This window comes from Morone saxatilis, unplaced genomic scaffold (assembly GCF_004916995.1).
Source record: "Morone saxatilis isolate NCDOM2014 unplaced genomic scaffold, NCSU_SB_2.0 Contig19, whole genome shotgun sequence".
Taxonomy (NCBI): domain Eukaryota; kingdom Metazoa; phylum Chordata; class Actinopteri; family Moronidae; genus Morone; species Morone saxatilis.
Window position 1 is genome coordinate 11,100,211 of NW_023339751.1, and position 17,800 is coordinate 11,118,010.

Here is a 17,800-nt window from a genome sequence, read left to right on the forward strand (position 1 = left end):
TCCGCAGACAGGCCGGCAGCGTCTCAGCTTAAGCAGGGGGAAACAGGCACCGTGGGCTCTATGGAGATGAATTCAGGGACTGCAAACGAAACGAGTGGATTAAACCAACTTCTTTAATCTACCAAGAAAAGTAGGAGTCCGCAGTTCAATCATGGAGCGCTATTTTTTGCCTTCTTTTTTTAAAATGAGATATAGTTTGTTCATTCAAGTGTGTTAACTTTGAGTTTTTCTATGTTACATTTTCTCATATGGATCTTGGATTCTTTTATTAGGCTTTATTTATGGTCTGAAATTGGTTTCAGTGAAGATCGGGCATTTTACCGACAGCTTTGTAAGTTTCTCCCGTGTTTTATCATCCACTCTGGACCAGCAGGTGCAAAAAACTCCAGGTTCTCACCACTTTTCCCCAAATCCCAGGTTGCACCTCTTCCATCCTGACAGCAGACCCCAGATATCCTCCTGTCTGGATGACTAAGGGAAGATTTGCCAGAGACATAGCATGGCTCACTCCACTCTCACCTCTGGCTGGAGGGAGATGACAAATGGAGGGGGGCACCCCCACTTCAACAATGGAGGCCAGACCGGGGGTTCCCACAGCACCACACGCTACATGCTGAAGAAACAGCACCGCCACAGAGGCAGGTCCTCCTCACCAATGGGCAGGGTCATTCTCATCAACACACCTTTTGATGGTGAGTCCGGCACATGATGACAGTCCTCTATTGCCATGGTAACAGGCACAGTGCCAGGGGCAGCAGTCCCTCAGTCAGTTATAAGTCTAAGTTTGGATCAGAGTTTAGAGGTTATTTATTAGTAGTATCAGAAAAATGTATTGGTTCTGGTTCTTAAGATGGAAATATTTGCTGGCTGTCTTATTATTATAGTTATTATAGTAAACTGAATACCTTGTCGATCGGACCAAACAAACGATTCAAGGACATCTCTTTTGGCTCTGGAAACTACACATATACACATACACATAAAACAATTTATCAATTAACTGAGAAAATAGTTGGCAGATCGATAATGTAAATAATAAGTAAATACCACACAGGTATGAATATCTCAGTGACTCAGTGTAGTGACTCATTCAAAAGCAAAGAAGGAACAATAAAATCATAATAATCTACAGGTGTTAAATATTAGTGCAACGTATTTGCCACCATACTGATGTTACAGTACTTTTCACCCCACAGTAATTGAGAAAATGGATCTGCAGATAACAACTTCTATTGTTCATCAAGAATTTTAAACCTTATTCTCTCGTGCCACAATCCTTGTCAATAATTGGCTGTGAGACTGTGCAGAGCTTTATGGGTACATGACAGTGTGTTTTGTGTGTTTGCAGGAGGGGATGAGAGTGAAGACATTCACACACTGACAGTAGATAAGAGTCCAGATGGGCGTCTGGGTTTCAGTGTCCGTGGGGGCTCTGAACATGGACTCGGTGTATTTGTCAGCAAGGTGGAGGACGACAGCTCTGCAGGTTAGGAAGAAGTGTGTGTGTGTGTGTGTGTTTCTCACTGTGATTGCAAGCTTATTTACCAGCGTGCTTACATCTGGTCATGTGGTTTCCATGTGACATTTACTCTTGTGTATCATGCTGAGTTCCACCTGTGTCTGCAGAGCAGGCTGGGCTCACTGTGGGCGATAAGCTGATGGAGGTGAACGGGGTCAGCATGGAGAGCATCACCATGAGCAGCGCTGTGAAGGTCCTGACAGGCAACAACAGGCTGAGGATGGTGGTAAGACGAGTGGGCAAGATCCCCGGCATCCGCTACTCAAAGGAGAAGACCACATGGTGAGACTCAGAGTAGAGGTTGTGTCAATGTGAATAAGGCTGCCAAAAATGATATCCTACATGTAATCTACAATTAAATATTTACACTACGTAGTTTATTCAACAACTGTACCAAACAGTAAGTGTGACTGTATACACTGTGCACACTACAACCTTGTTAATACCACCACTGACCTTTGCATGGCTCTTGTTTTGTAAAGTATTGTCACTTGACTGTAGCTCACACTTGTTATCTTTCTTTTGGGATATACTGTATCTTGGTTTCATGTGGCAGCAGTGGATGGATTACAGCTGTGACCTTTATGGCTATTTGATTAACCGATACTGACAGCGCTCAGGAGAAAATGGAAAACACTGTTTGTGAATGTTTTCATGTGCACATGTATGTCCTCTTTTGCATATGTGTGTGTGTTTGTGTGTGTGTAGGGTGGATCTGATTCACCGGCGGATGGTGGTGGAGGAGAGCGGCCGCACACCGTCAGAGTCCAGTTCAGACAGCGCTCTCCGCAGGATCGTACATCTTTTCACCACCTCAGATGACTACTGTCTGGGCTTCAACATCAGAGGAGGCAAAGAGTTCGGACTGGGAATTTATGTTTCTAAGTATGAACCAAGTGTGGTTTGAAACTCATTTGGCTAACGCTTGTTTTACACCTGAAGATGCCAACATCATTAGAGGAAAAACATTTATTTTGGTGCTTTGTGTGCATGCGGTACAGCCCAGGTTCAGCCCACCCTCTGGAGGGGTGTCCTTGAGCAAGAAAGAGGATAGGGGGGAGCAAATGAGAACATAATCTTTCCACATCACATCGTAATCTCATTTGCAGTTTACCTTTTTTTTTCCTGTTTTTGCATTAGATCAAAGCAACCAGGCTTCAGTTAGAAGGCTGTGGCACTTTGTGTATTGCCATTACAACAGAAGTTTTTAAGAAGCTGCTTTAATGAGCTTGTACTGTGTGTAAGACAAACATTAACACAACATACACCACTATGTGAGTGAGATAAAAATACATCCAATAAATGTAATATAAACATTTCCTAATTAAAGATCCAGCGTGTAACCTTTAGGAGGGTCTACTTCATAGGTATGTTTTCATTAGTGTATAATCACCTGAATATAGGAATTTTTATGTTTTTGTTACCTTAGAATTAGAGGTATTTTCCATGTTATACACTAGTTTCTCCTTCTTACTTCACACTGTCATTCTCAGGTCATCAAATACAGATGCAAGCTGTGTTGAGTTAGTTGCAATCTGCAACTTCACCGCTAGATAAATCCTACACACCAATCCTTAGTAGAGAACAAATTAAATAAATACTTGACGTAAGAAGTCAGGTATGATCTTAAACTTTTGAACAGCTCAGATTGAATAGACATCTATATCTCCTGTGTGTGTTTGTTTATGTCTGAATGCCCTTACACATGTTCTCCTTAGGTTGGACCCAGGTGGGCTTGCAGAACAGCATGGCATCAAAATGGGTGATCAGATTCTTGCAGCCAACGGGGTCAGCTTTGATGACATCACCCATAGCAATGCAGTCGAGGTCCTGAAGAGCCACACCCATGTCATGTTGACCATCAGGGTGAGAGACAAATTTAAAGCTGCACCATTCAACAGTTTTTTTTTTTTATACTAAAGGTGCTGGATATGACTTTCAGACTAGATGTCTGCAGCACCATCATCTCATACCAAAACAAATGAGTGAGCGCCACACCCAACCAGACTCTGGTATGGCCGAAACAAACAAATTCACGAAATTAGATGAGAAAAAAGCTGCGAAACTGGCTGCTACAGGGGGCATTTAACGTTAGCTAATCCTTGGGGTCAAAGTACGACCACTAAAAGTGCTTGTTTTTGCCACTCACAGGCTCAGATTGTTATTCTGTGTCTGACAACAGTATGGAAAAGGATCCCTGCAGAGATAGACCTATCTAACCTAAAGAGTAAGATCATTTTTGCTTAACCAGAAACAGCATGTATATAGTTATCACTCACCACCAGATTCCATAGACAAAAACAATAATTTAACCTCGCAGATAATTGTAAAACACACTTCAGTCAAAAACCCCACTTTGTCCTCTACATACCTGTGATGCAGTGTTGTATGGCAGGGTTAACCATTTGCTCAGGTTTACACATAACAATTAATTGGGTGCTTTAAGTGCTGTGACACAATAATAAATGTTACAGCGTGTTAAACAACACCAGCTCTTCTCGGGAGGGAAGCACAGTCAGCTGGCGTACAGCCCTTGAATTCCTTGTGTGTCTGTGTGCACATGCATGTGTGCAAGGCCGTGCCACTTAACCTGTGTCATTTTTAGATAAAGGAATTGTGTGTATGTTTGTGTGTATGAATGGGCATATGTGTGTTGTGCAGTGTGTTTGAGTGTGTGTTTGTGCGCTCACTCAGCTCGCTCAAACATTGCTGCGTGCTCATTTTACTCCTCTGATCTCAGGTTCCACGTGTGAAAAACAGCCAGGGACTACGTTCATTATTCAAAGGCAGTCAGGGATCAGGTTATAATCAACAGAAAGCCTAATTTTATGTCTTCCTTCTGTGCTGTATTAGACCCATTTGTGGTCACACATAGTGGGGCCAAGGTTAATTTAAGTTACTGAACACCTGGGCATCCAAGGCTTCTGTGGAAAATTGTAAATTGTAGTAACCTTGAGTGTCTTCTCTTTGACTCTTAAGTAGTGTATTGTTAAGACAATCCCTTAAAATAGACTTGAGTGGCTATTGGACACAAATTCTTGATGCAAAATGGCTCATTCCTTTAAAAAACATTGCTTAGGGCAGTTGTGTCCAAACCTTTGTAAACCTCAGCACTCCTTCATATTGATTTCTTTCCTCATGGTACCCCTTTATACCCATTTCCACCCACAAAACATGTACATGTACCCTTTTCAGCTCTAATGACATGTGATGTATATATACAGTATATGAACTAACATGAATATTAAATGAAATAATAGAGGCAAAAAAACGTTTTAGGCTATGTTGCTATGCAGAAGATATCAGCCTGTAGGTGTCTGACCAATGATTGCTTGTCCTGTTTTGGGTGGAAATGTCTGTCTCTTAGTTGGCCATTACATTTTGTATAGACGTCCATGGTGACCAGAGGATGAATCCTAATGACAGACATTTACACTCCCCTATGCCAAAGAAACAGAGATTCTACTTTATAAGCATCAAGTGTAGACGTGTGTGCAATTTGTAGTGTGTTTGTTTTTTATGTTCTTGCTGAATATTTCATGTTTTTGCACTTCAATAGGAAGCTGGGAGATACCCTGCATACAAGGAGATGGTAGCAGAATACGGCTGGCTTGACAAACGTATGTTAACTATTCCAAAAGTGTGTTAATCACAGAATTTGATTTTACAAGATAGAGATAGTGTTTAGGATTAGTTTTGAAAAAAAAAAATATGACTTGAACAGTGGTGTGAAAGGAATTACCTGCACTAAAGTAAATATTAGAGAACAAAGTATTGAATTGAATGAATATCTTTTTCTTTCTCATTTCCATTTGCACAGCCACATGTTATTTCAAAAAGTGGAACACTGCTTATACTAAAACCCTGTCATTCAATTTCTTCTCACGACTCAAATTCCTTGTTTTTCAGTTTGATATGAGTACTTCTGAACACAGCCAGGGATTAATTCAGTGTACTCAAAGGCAGCTCAGTCGTCTGGAACAGGGCACGACCTGACAACTGGGTCAAGATGTAGAGTCATTTTGAGTCATTGGAGTTTTATTAGAAAAAAAAGGAAGAACTCCAGAAGAACTCCTGCGTTATGTTCTGTCTTTTTAGAGGATTAACAAGACATGAGGGCAGACAGGTTTTTATCCAAACAAAGCCGACTGTGTAAAATAAGAAAATGAAGCTTCCTATGCAAATCTTATTCAGTGTGTAACCTAGTAGCTTCTGTGTGTTGTACTGAAATATAGTAATTTCATAAAGTATTGCTCTTGCACAGTGATATTTTAATCACACACTAATCCCCATACTTCATTCTGATTATGAGCTGGTTTTTTTTACAGTGGCTAATGGGGCCCCTGCACCATCCTCCCAGTGTTCAGACTCCAACTCCTCTGCCTCCTCGTTGTCCTCAAGCACCCCCCTCAGCTCCCTCAGTGGTCTCTCCCAGGTTCTTTTCCCTCCTGTCTTTGGCTCGGAGATGGTAGACGTTGCCATCTCCACCGAGGACCGCTCCCGGCGTCCAAGCAGCGCCGAGCGAACTGCTGACACCGCCATGCAGACTGACCCCCACCCTCCAAACTACCTGGACCACCCCTCACCTAATGGGTCGTACCCCGACAGGCTGGTTGCTACAGAAACCAGACGGACTGTAGGTGCCACAGTTCTGCTGAAGGACACAGTCATACGTGGTAAAGGTGAAGGACCGAGGCAGATGGGAGGAGCTGCAGAAGGAGGGCACGGACGGACGAGGACGCTGTCATCTGGGGACCAGGAAGTAGCGAAACACTCACCTAAGACGGAAGCACTGATGGCCCTGAGCAGACCAAGGAAGCCAATCAGACGTTCCCAGAGCCACATCACTGTGTCAGGTGAGACGAGACCTGCGGAGTCACAAGGATTGTAAGGGGAGTGAAACTGTGAATATAAGGTTGCTTTATAAATGTAAGTGTAATATTAATTTACAGTACAACACGGTTATTCCCATTATATAGCTTATATACAGAGAACACGTTTGTTTTTTCAATCTGCAAAATATCGAGGAGATATCTTGATCACAATAAAGCTAATTCAAGGCCCTTATCAAACATATTTTTATATATTTGACTCTGCAGCTCTGTGAGGCTGTTATGGTCAATATAAAGAAAATGTTTGTTTATTTGTTTGAGGATGATGTAAACAGCGAGGTAAATTTCAGGTTGCTAGAGAGATTTTTTGACATGTGGTGTTGGGAGAAAAAAGGTGTGGAAAATTAGCTCAGATGAGGCTGATGGGAAAGTCATTAAAGACCACCCAAAGTATCGGGACCTTTTAGTCCCAGGAACTACTTTTCAAGGAACAAAAGGGTTCCTTCAGCCTGTTTTTGTTTTTCGTTTCCACGCCCGTCTAAAGTCCAACAAAGATTAGGCAAATTAGTTTGCTGACATATTAAAAAGTGACGGTTGTTATTTTACACACATGATAAATGGTCAATGACGTCAGGACTTCGTTGTTGGTCCGTCTGTCATATGCTTTCTTCTATAAGTCTATGTTAAAGTGTCAAAGTACAATGAACAAAAAACAAACTGGTATGCTGCTGCAGATTTTTAAAAATGGTGGCTGGAATTAAATGTTGCGAGTACTCGACCAATCAGAAATGTTCAGCGCTGCAAGCCCCACCCACCTTTCACCTTTAAAGGTTCCTGGTCCCTGGGGAAAGTTCCTGTGGTGGAAATGCAGCTTCATTTCTAAGGCATTTGGTCATAAATCAAAGTAATTTTGACCTGATGATGGCGTTAGATGAAAAGTCAGAAGATCACCAAAGTTCATAGCGACCATTATCAGTCAGCCTATGCTCTGTATTGTGGTTGTTGATTATAGTGGCACTATCATCCATCTCAGTTGAGAAACAAACTTTTCCAGAATCATAGCCCGGTGGGTATTGCAGCCACAGTCAGGTTCAGGCCTTGAGCAGATTTTTGTGACAGTACCTGCATTCACTGTGTAATGAGATCCACCCTCACACCCTCCAGAGATCTTTCTGCAGGGCATCAGTCAATTTAATGACCCCTCATCCCTCTGTCACTCCAGGAAGTAAACAAGAACATCCAAGCTCCACATGGCTGATTTAAGCTCCAGACAGAATTTGTCCAAGAGCACAAAGTTAACGCAGACTCATGATTAATCACTGCCCTTTACTCTCACTTGTTGTACGTCAGTGAGAAATGAATAAGAACAAGCATATGGAGAAATATTCATCCAAGCCTTGGCGAGGTTGTTGAGTTATTAGCCTTTCCTTTTCAATTTATCCAGCTCGTTCATACCTCCAGGACCTGGCGGGGGCTTGGGGCAAAGCCCAGGGCTGATTGGACATTTGTTATGTAAGCTGGAGCACTTCGCTGTAGTGTCCTCAATAGATGGGGGTGTGCTCAGGTTGGTGTAGCTGCAATTCATCAGTATTACTGTGTTACTTTACACAGTGGCAGATTTACTGCAGTGAACAGAGGAGCTGACTGGAAGAGAAATGAACAGTCTGTACTCATAGCGGAGAGTGTGTATCACCCACTGTTACAGTTAAGAAATGGAGCAGCCTAATGAATTATGTTTTCAACACCATACACAGAGCTGAAGAATGTCCTATTCTCGCAGATATATCTGTAGCAAATATGGCATGTAACTGCCTGCTCTTGATTAGTTAGGTTTAGTTAAGTTTGTTTAATTAAATTACTTGTTCTTAATCGTTTACATAACACACACATTGTTAAAATTTGTTACACTCATATTTCACAGCCAGTCACATTTAAGACTAAGTTATAGGCTTACGTTCAATGAACAAAAGACAGTTTTGATGAAGATTTGTAAGTAAAACAATCTATAGATATTTCTGTTCAGTGCTTTTCTAATGTGCCCTAATAATGTAATGTTTTTTAATTAAAATATCTTCATTTGGTGGGTTTTCCAAGCAAGTGTTGATATATGTGATTGTTTATTATTAAATCAGCATGTAGTACTTAATGTCTCCATGCTACCCTCTTCCCACTCTATGAATATTTCTTTAGATTTGCCCCTATTCACAGCATTTGGTATCTGCAGTGTATCCATATGTTAATTCAGAAGGACTGCATACTATGTTGTCCTTTTTTTCCCCCTTTAGAGGACAGACAAAAGAAGAAGAGGCAACAGAAGGAGAAGCGCTCTACAGAGGGTAAAACCAGCCTGCAGCGATCTAAAACTTTTGTCAACCTGTTATTTAAGAAAGACCGTAAAGAGAAGAGTCGCTCCAAGTCACCGTCTCACCATGCTGACAAAGGTGAGGGCGTGGTCACAGGACAATTTTTTTTTTCAGGCACATAATCAGCATCCCACCAAGCAAAATGTGGCTTAAGTGGAGATACTATGGGCCGTGATTCAGAGGTCTGGAACCATGTAAAATACAGTATCCTGTTTCATGAGCTATTCGCTCATTTCTGGGAGTTCATAAGTTTACATTAGCTTAGGTGTTCAGTGGTGATATGGGATGTGGACCTCCAAATATCAGACATAGATGTGAGATGATTCAGCTGTGGAACCTCCTCACTAAAAACACTCATTCATCATGCTTATTGCTAATTGATTGAAGGAAGGTCTGTTGATGTTTGGTACAAACTTAAATTAAGAACATAATGCACCATGAAAAACCACTAAGTGTGGAACCTTATGTGTAGCAGAGTTTAACCAAAAGTCTACTACTACTAATTCTTTGTTTGTTATGTGCTTTAGGTGAGATAATTAATTATATGTTAAGAGCTACATTGTTCAGTTAAAATATCATCCATTTCTGATGAGTTGTTCTGGAGGATAATTATTTATTTATTTATATATTTATAATTAAGATATTGTTTTAGAAACATTTTTAGACATTTTAGATACAGAGTTCATTTTCTGAGCTCCTGTCAAACAAAGTATGTAAGGAAACATGTTCTTTTCTGGCAAATGTTTCACCACTATAACAGTATTTGTGGTGTTAAGTCCATGTGGGAGTTGCTTGTGAATGACAAACTTACTGCACACTTCTCAGAAACCTGTGCACTGTCATGGCACATGCTCCAAAAATAACCATTGCAGCAAATAATATAGTTGCTTCAGGGAATAAAGACAAACTAATAAAAAAATCTGCCACTGAGATGTTTAGTGTTCACTGGTGTGTGTAAGGTAATTTCATTAGATTTGAGAATGTTATTGAAATTAGTCACCATTAGTATTAAGGTAATACTAAGGTAATTAATAATCTAAGAAAAATCTTGAACTGGTTTATTTCCATTAGAAAAAAGTACCTCATGCCATTTGCAGATATTGTTGTTGTTTATTTTAGTTTTCACTTTAATTCTTCAGATAAGGAGCGGGGTCGTCCCTTCCAGCTCTTGACCTCCCCGAGGGAATCCCGTGCTGGGGTTAAAGACAGCAACCAACTCCACCGACTAGAGACCCTGCAGCACGTGGAGGACATGGCAAAGAAACTGCTCATCCAGGATGAGGTGGCTGCTGTGATGAGACACTGTCGGCGGGTGAGTTCCTGATCTGAAATTACCATCTCCAACACCTCAGTGGCACTCTCCTTTGTGTGTTTTTCCTCCCACTGAATGAAAATCAGCCAGACTACTTACAGACTTAAGTGTGCAGTATTGTTCCCTGTGTCGCTGTGTCTCCTTCAGTGAGAGATGTGTCTGGCAGCGACTGTGACAAAAGACGGATTTGGCCTGTCATTTATGATTAGGATCAAATATCAGCCATCATTTGATCCCCTTGTCTCTCTCGGCCCATCTCACACTCACCGGTCAATTTCAGGGGATCAGCTCCTTGGCCGACCCTTTGCTACCACTCCAGAGGATATCGAGTCTACTTAGAGCACAGTATGACTCACCTATTAATGCAGTAATTAAACACCAAAGACTGAAAACAGCCGAGTGTTGTCGTGTTCTTAGAAAAGTGAATAGTTAATGTACATATCAGAAGACAAACTAACTCCTAATCATTAAAACGTACTGTCATGTAATAAGCATATTTTGGCTTTGGTCCATAGGTTGGGGTGGCTCACAGGAGACAGATTTTTGAAATAATGGTAAAAATTGATGCAGCAGAGGCACAGATAACTTGACATTTAGTCTGAAATATGGGTCAAGCTTGAGAAAAAGTGGATCCTACATTTCCCACTTTTGTCAAACTTCACACATTCAGCTTGTAATGCAGACTTTCTATCTCAAGCCATGATATCCGAGATACTTCATGTGTAAAATTGGCGGAGTGCCCCTTTGGAAGTGCTTCTTATTCTTCTCCTCTAATTTGTGTAATCCTTTCCCTCAGTTTTTGTCCGACAATGTGATTGAGGACCTAGTACGCCCCCTTTTAGCAATCTTGGACAGGCCAGAAAAGCTGCTTCTTCTCAGAGAAATAAGGTGAGATACACAAACTATATGTATATTATATATTCTATGTATATCACTCCTTTTATATATACATACCGTATAAGTATGTGTTAATATATATGTGAGTTAACCTAACTGATCATATCCTCTGCAGAATGTTGGTACCTACTACTGAGTTGGGTCGGTTTGACAGCATGGTCATGCCCTTTGAGCTGGAGGCGTACGATATTCTCAAGAGTCGCTCTGGTAAGCAGAATCACTTTTCTGATTTTTGTATTTATACAGCTTGACATTAATGCCCAATTTCCTGTTTGCATGAAAGAAACAAAAGAGTAAGAACTATAGAAGTTAGAAAAAGCAGGTAAGAATACACAAAGCAAAGAAAGGTATGTAAAATCTGTGATATATCTTTAGTTGTTTATTTCTTCTTAGTGCGTTCTCCAGCTCTGCGATCCCCTCGCAGTGGAACCCCTCGACGTCACCTCATCACCCCAGTCCCAGGTACACAGGCTGTATCTTCCTCTCACCCTTTCTCTTTCCAGACCTCTTTCTTTTGTCTGGTTGCTGGCCTTTCTCTAATCCCAGAGGAATATGAGATACGAAAGGGGCTTAAACCTCTCACCTTTTGTCTCCTTGAACCTTCTGCTCGTACTTTTCCTCCCTCGCCTCACTTATTTCCTGCCTCATCTCACATCACAGACCATATCCCGTCCCTGGCATTCCACACACACACATACCCCAACACTCATATAAAACACCCACACGCACACACATATTGCCATGCACAAAATATCTCAGGTTTCCTGCGCCTGCGATGAAGCTGAGGCTTGTGTTACATCTCTGTGGCCAACAGAAAGGACTGAGACGTGACTGGTTGGCCAGTGTGACACTTCAACAATACAGATGCTTTTAGCCTTTTCCCCATTCAAGAGTCATTGAGACACAATCAATACGGTCTCACTTTAGACCCACTGCAGCCATCTCACTTACTAAAGTCACTGGTTAGGGGTCACAGGGTCAGCATTATGAGAGCAGAATGAAGCTGACTGGGCATCACTGTCAGTGTTTTGGAGGGCTGAGATAGCCAACATTGTATCGCAAGAGATGCAGAATTGGACATTTTTTATCCCGTTTGATATCTGACTCCCTAACCTCTCAACACACTGTTGAATTAAACCTTATCAAATACTATAGTTGGTCCTGTTGGGATGATAAATTGTATAGTGTAAGAGGTACATTACTGCTGCACTTAATTTGGTGCTCTGCCTCACAAAAAGAAGATAAACGTAGATAAAAATAGATATTCTTGTTTTGCAAACAAATAATAAATATAAGCTGACAGTGTCATCTCAAAAAACCTTTAGTGGCCAGGAGAATGCTTATTTTATCCATTTGTGCCAACAGGTTATCACCATTTGACAGTGAAATTGTATGTTTTTGATCTTTTTTATTGCTGTTGTCCTTGAGAATTTAGGCTTTTTATTTTCTATTCTTCTCTGTCCCAACATTCACTTGTCAAATATTCAAATAAAATACAATCCATATTTTGTTATTTAGGTAGTGTAGTGTAAAATCATCACCCTCTGTCTGTTGTGAGTCTGACAGTGTTATAGGAGCGCAATGCTAAATCTGTATTTATATGCAGAAGTTCTACAGAAGTTCCACAACTGAAAGAAACTTCTACTTTTTCAGGGTTAAAGCTGAACTTCTTGTTTTTGTTTGTGCAGACTACAAGGGTGGGTTCCACCTCCAGCCGGTCCAGGACACACTGCGGGACCATCAGTTGATTGAGGAGTTGGAGAGATTACGTTTGTCCAGCCAACAGTCAGGCCATGTACCTCCGTCCCGTGCCTTCACCCCTCTGCTGGATGTACCTATAGACAACTACATCTCCTCCACTGTGCGCTCCCGCTCCCTGAGCCCTTCACCCACTCACAGCTCCTTCCTCATAGAGTCCCCACACAGCACCCAATGTGGGCGCCAACCACATCGCTCCCCAAACAGAAGAGATAACGGGGCGTTGCAGTATGATCAATTCTCCTTGTTGTCAGTGTCTGACCGAGGAGATGGGGCTCCTGAACGAGGGAGGTCGCCTGTGAGGAACGGCCGTGGGGGAGCAAGGAGGGAGACGAGTCCTGACAGCATAGATGGCAGACTGAGCAGGCAGGAGGGCTACACAGAGGTCAGCGTACGCGTTCCTTCACAGCGGCGAGGGAGAACCCCTTTGGCTGATGTATTTGAGCCCATGAGAGAGAAGAGTCCATCCACAGGCAGAGGGAGCAGTCAGCATGTAAACGGACATTCACAAAATGGTCATGGTGTGAAAAGAAGAGCAACTCTGCCACCTGAGCAGTATGAAATCCACACTGTCACCATCTCGAAAGCCAAGCAGTCGCTGGGTGAGTACAATACAGAAACACATGCATTTTGTACTTTGATTTAAGTTTAAACTAAATGTATGTTCATGAATTTAAAATGTTAAATTGTTATTATTCTTAACCTGTGAACTCGAATGCTTACGAGTAGAATAAAAACTGCCAAATTACTGTTGTTAAGCTGTCCATTTTAATGTGTTCCCATATCTATTACATCACCAGCAGAGGTCAGGGCATCACTTACTCTACTAAACTGAATTGAGTTAAATGCTGACTAGTTAGAATACACTTTATTATTTAATGATGTTCCTGTTTGTTTACAGGTATTAGTATCTCTGGAGGTATGGAGTCTAGAGTCCAGCCCATGATAAAGATTGAGAAAATCTTCCCTGGAGGAGCTGCATCTACAAATGAGGCTCTGAAGGTGAGCAGTTATGGCAATTTTGTTCTTTCATAACATCGTGATTTTAAAGCAGATTAGATGTCTGTCCTTGGTTGAAGTGTATTGTAAGTACCTGTCAGACCATCTGTCCTGGGGTTATGAGTGGTTGTTGCTATAAGAGAGGTTGAAGGTGTGCAATGAGGAGTGGAGAGGAGATGAGCCATCTCAAGTAGCCCATCGCCTCCATTATTGATGAGGTACACAGGTGCTGGTCTGCTAATGTATTGCTAATATATTGACTGCACAGTAACTTAACAGTCATCTGTGATCTTGGCCTGGTTCACTTAAACACACATGATACACACACGCATTCACTACAGTTAACCACATCGACTAGAGTCAGAATTGTAGCGGTTAAACAAAACCTGCCTTAAGATACTTGAAAAGAAGTGTGTGTTAAGTGTCATCTTAAACAATGTATACCTGCAATAATAGGGGTGTTTGTGTGGGTTCATTTGCATGTGGTTTCTAACAATTGACAGCTGCTACCAGGTCTAATTGGCCTGATTGGAGTGTCAAACATAGAGGAGATCCAGTATCTGCTCAGACTTTGAAATTCTAAGAACTTCCTGCTTACACACACATGCCTGCACTCACAGTCACACAAGCACCACACACACAAACACATGCTGTGCACCCAGTCACAAGAACAACAAGAACATAAAAGAAAAAGAAGATGTAAATTGAAAGAAAGCAAAAAATCAATAACAGCAACAAAGGTAGCAGGAATGTGGGGAATAAAACTGTATTTTACTGTGTTTAAAAACCACACAGTCTGTGAGACTGTACCGAGGCACAGCAGTACTTTGAGCTAAATCTTAACATCAGTATACTATTCTATTCTTAAAAATGTTTTAGCGCAAAATAATGGGAAACACTGAAGTGGCAGTCCTAGCAATACCAGCAGTGGCCCCAAGCCAATTTGAGTTTGAGACCCCTGAACTAGATGAAAAGAGGGTCATCAAAGTTATTATAATTCATCCTGAGGGGAGCATGAATGTCTGTATCGGCATTTCACTGGAAACAACATGGTGGCACTAGAGGAAAAGTCACCGAAATCAGGAGGATTCATCTTCTGGGGATCATATACAACTAAACCGAATTTCATGGCAATACATCAAATAGTTGTAGAAATGCTTTCACCAAAGACCAAAGTGGTGGACTGACCAACCGATATACTGACATCGTCATCCCATATGCCACAAGCTATATATAAGATATAGGTTAGTTAGGTCAGACACAGCTATATGGCTACTGTCACATGCCTCTCACTTCACAACGAGGCAGCTCGTCCCTATCAGCTCCCTGGCTCAGGGCTATCTCGTCCTACTCTGCAGAGGGAAGTGAGACCGGCTCAGCTCAGTGTTAACATGCATCCTGTTTCCTTAGACCCACACTTATGATAACATATAATCAGTGAAGAATGTTGTTTCGTGTGCGTCAGTGTTTTGCCATGTGTGCATATACTTTACTGTTCATCAGACTCTGCCACCTGCTTTTATCAGCGGATATCTAGACAAGAGTGTGTCATGAGCCTGGATTTAACCGGCTGTGTAAGACATACCTATTTAATGTGTGGGCTTTGGTGACTGACTTTCAATCTACCAGCAGGTTGGAATTTGTGGCTTTAAATGAAATATCTATTGGATTGATTAAAATGAAATTTGATACAGACTTTAACATCTTCCTTGATGGATTGTAATGACTTTGGTGATGCTTTAACTTTTCCTTTGATGCCATCATCAGGTCAAAATTATAATATGTGAAATACAACTGGTATAAAAACTAATGACATAAACCTGTACTTTATTTTTGTGTTTATTAACAAATGTTAGCATGCTAACAAGCTAAACTAAGTTCATGAACATGTTAGCCTGCTGAAATTAGCATTAAGCTCAGAGCACTGCTGTCTGCAGACTCTCTGGTTAAATGTACATTTTTAATTCTGTGAACACCACAAATAATAAAAATTGAATTCCCTTCCATAATTGTTTCAGCAAATATTCAGGGACAGATCTAAAAACCAAACTAGCTTAAACTTTGGCTGGATACCACTAGAAGTAAATGAGTTAATATGTTTTTTTGATAGATTTATAATAAATGTAGCATCTATAATGAGATGCACCTCTATTGTTTGTGTGTATGTAGAGATTCATAGAGATACATAATACACAGAGTCAGTACGTCCTTTCTCTACCTTATCTAAATAATCTAGTGTGATTCATTTCTAATGGCCTGGTAAACCACATTATGAACGATTCGCTGATCCTGAAGCTGTAGTAATTTTTACAGTCCATGTTATTTTTGGATCGTGATGTCCATTGGATAGAAAAAGAGGAAACCTCATAAATGCGCTCCATAAATGGCCGTAAAGAGGATGGGGCAGATTAGGTTGTGATCTATTTAATTCAAATAAATTACTTTTCAAAAATGAAAAAGCACCTTTAATCTCCTCTTTGCTTAAATGGATCTAAATCTTTTGATACTGTTCTCACGGAAGGCTGTAAGGTTATTGGTGAACACCAAACTGCGTGAGCTGTATGAACAAACACAGGGCAGCAGATCTAATCTTCTACATCAGTGGTTCTCAACTTCTTTGGTGTCAAGTACTTTCAAATTGATACACATCAGGCTGTGGACCCCCGTATTTGATAATATTTAGTCTCAGGGATCCACATCTGATTTAGTTATTCCATAATTGTCTATACTGTACATTGGCAGATTAACAATGAAGAGTTTGAAACCTATAGCAGAAAAGTTATTCTTATACATTCTCTCATCGGGCGAAATTCTAGTCAGTGAAATAAAAGTGAGATAAAAATATTCCCCATTTTTCTGGAGACCCCCTGGAACCCCCTCATGGACACCTGGACATCACCTGGTTGAGAACCGCTGTCCTATACAAACCAAATATGTTTGGCCCATGACAGAATAAAGAGAAAATGTATTTATATCTAATGACTGGAAAGGAAAAGGGAAAGGGAAAAAGACGTGATTGGTAGAGATATAACAATGGCCATCGGCCTTGCGTGTCTGTGTTGCTAACCTTCACAGCGACTAAGCTCATGAGGCAGGTGCATCCTTGGCAAACGCTGATGACATCAGAGGAAGTTCCTCTCCTCGGGGGTCCGAAGTTTTCACTCTCTGCTCGCATCCTGCAGGAAACACTGAGCAAACTGTCCCAGCTGTGTGTGTGTTGTTGTCTCAGTATATGTTCTTTTTTGAACAACCTTGCGCTGAAGGGGAAACTTTATATGTGCTCTAGTGACAGACTTCAGTGTGAATATATTAAAGGGAGAGCCCCAATTATTTCTGGCATAAATCAAGTTCCCGCTAAGGGAATCGCAATCACTGCAGATTTACAGAAACTGTCTATTGTTGATTGCTACAGAAAAAGAAATACAGAGAGGAAGAAAAAAGATACAAATATATATGTAATCATTATTTATGAATAATAATTAATCTTATTCTATGTTTACAGAGGGTTTTGCATGTTAAACTCTACCTTAAACACTTTACCTGTGTTTGCATTCACAGGCAGGGTACGAGGTGTTGTCCGTGGATGGCGAGAGTCTGCAGGGAGTGACTCATCAGCACGCGGTAGACGTAATTCGCCGTGCTTTCAGCAACAAGGCCAAAGACCCAATGGTTTTTGTGGTCAAGGTCCCCAAGGTTCCTACCAACCCCACCAGCCCGGGGAGGACTGCTGACTAACCTCTGTGTGCCTCACAGCCAGACTGCAGCTCGGGCATAAAGGACACAAAAGCCTGAAACTCTTGTGGGAGTGAATGAACTACAGGATTCACTCCAGAGGAAATATGGGACAGATAGATCTCCAGTCATGGTGGAAATGATTGGATGCACAGATTTTCCCTATGAAAGACATGGGAGTAGTGGGAGAAAGAGAAAGGTGAACATGTTGAAACAGGTTTTTAAGACAGACACAGCCGCTTGTTTATCGGGATAAAGATTGTAATAAATCACTTTTGCTACGATTAAATGTAAGATACTAAATGTTGCAACTTTACAACTTTTATAACATTCTTAGTGTTTTTAGCAGACATTTTACTAAACGCATACATTGCACAGTAACTGGACA

General features: G+C 41.2%; 1 protein-coding gene across 1 annotated transcript; it reads left to right on the top strand.

Annotated features, from left to right (window-relative positions):
- Positions 1-499: 499 nt before the first annotated feature.
- Positions 500-17,463, top strand: LOC118329515 (PDZ domain-containing protein 7-like). Its single transcript, XM_035663732.1, has 15 exons — positions 500-692; positions 1,349-1,486; positions 1,627-1,801; positions 2,228-2,404; positions 3,238-3,385; positions 5,079-5,139; positions 5,848-6,375; positions 8,637-8,792; positions 9,854-10,026; positions 10,823-10,914; positions 11,039-11,130; positions 11,317-11,385; positions 12,612-13,283; positions 13,583-13,683; positions 17,239-17,463. The coding sequence occupies exons 1-15, from the start codon at positions 500-502 to the stop codon at positions 17,413-17,415; spliced, it is 2,952 nt and encodes a 983-aa protein (XP_035519625.1). The 3' UTR covers positions 17,416-17,463.
- The last annotated feature ends 337 nt before the right edge of the window (positions 17,464-17,800 follow it).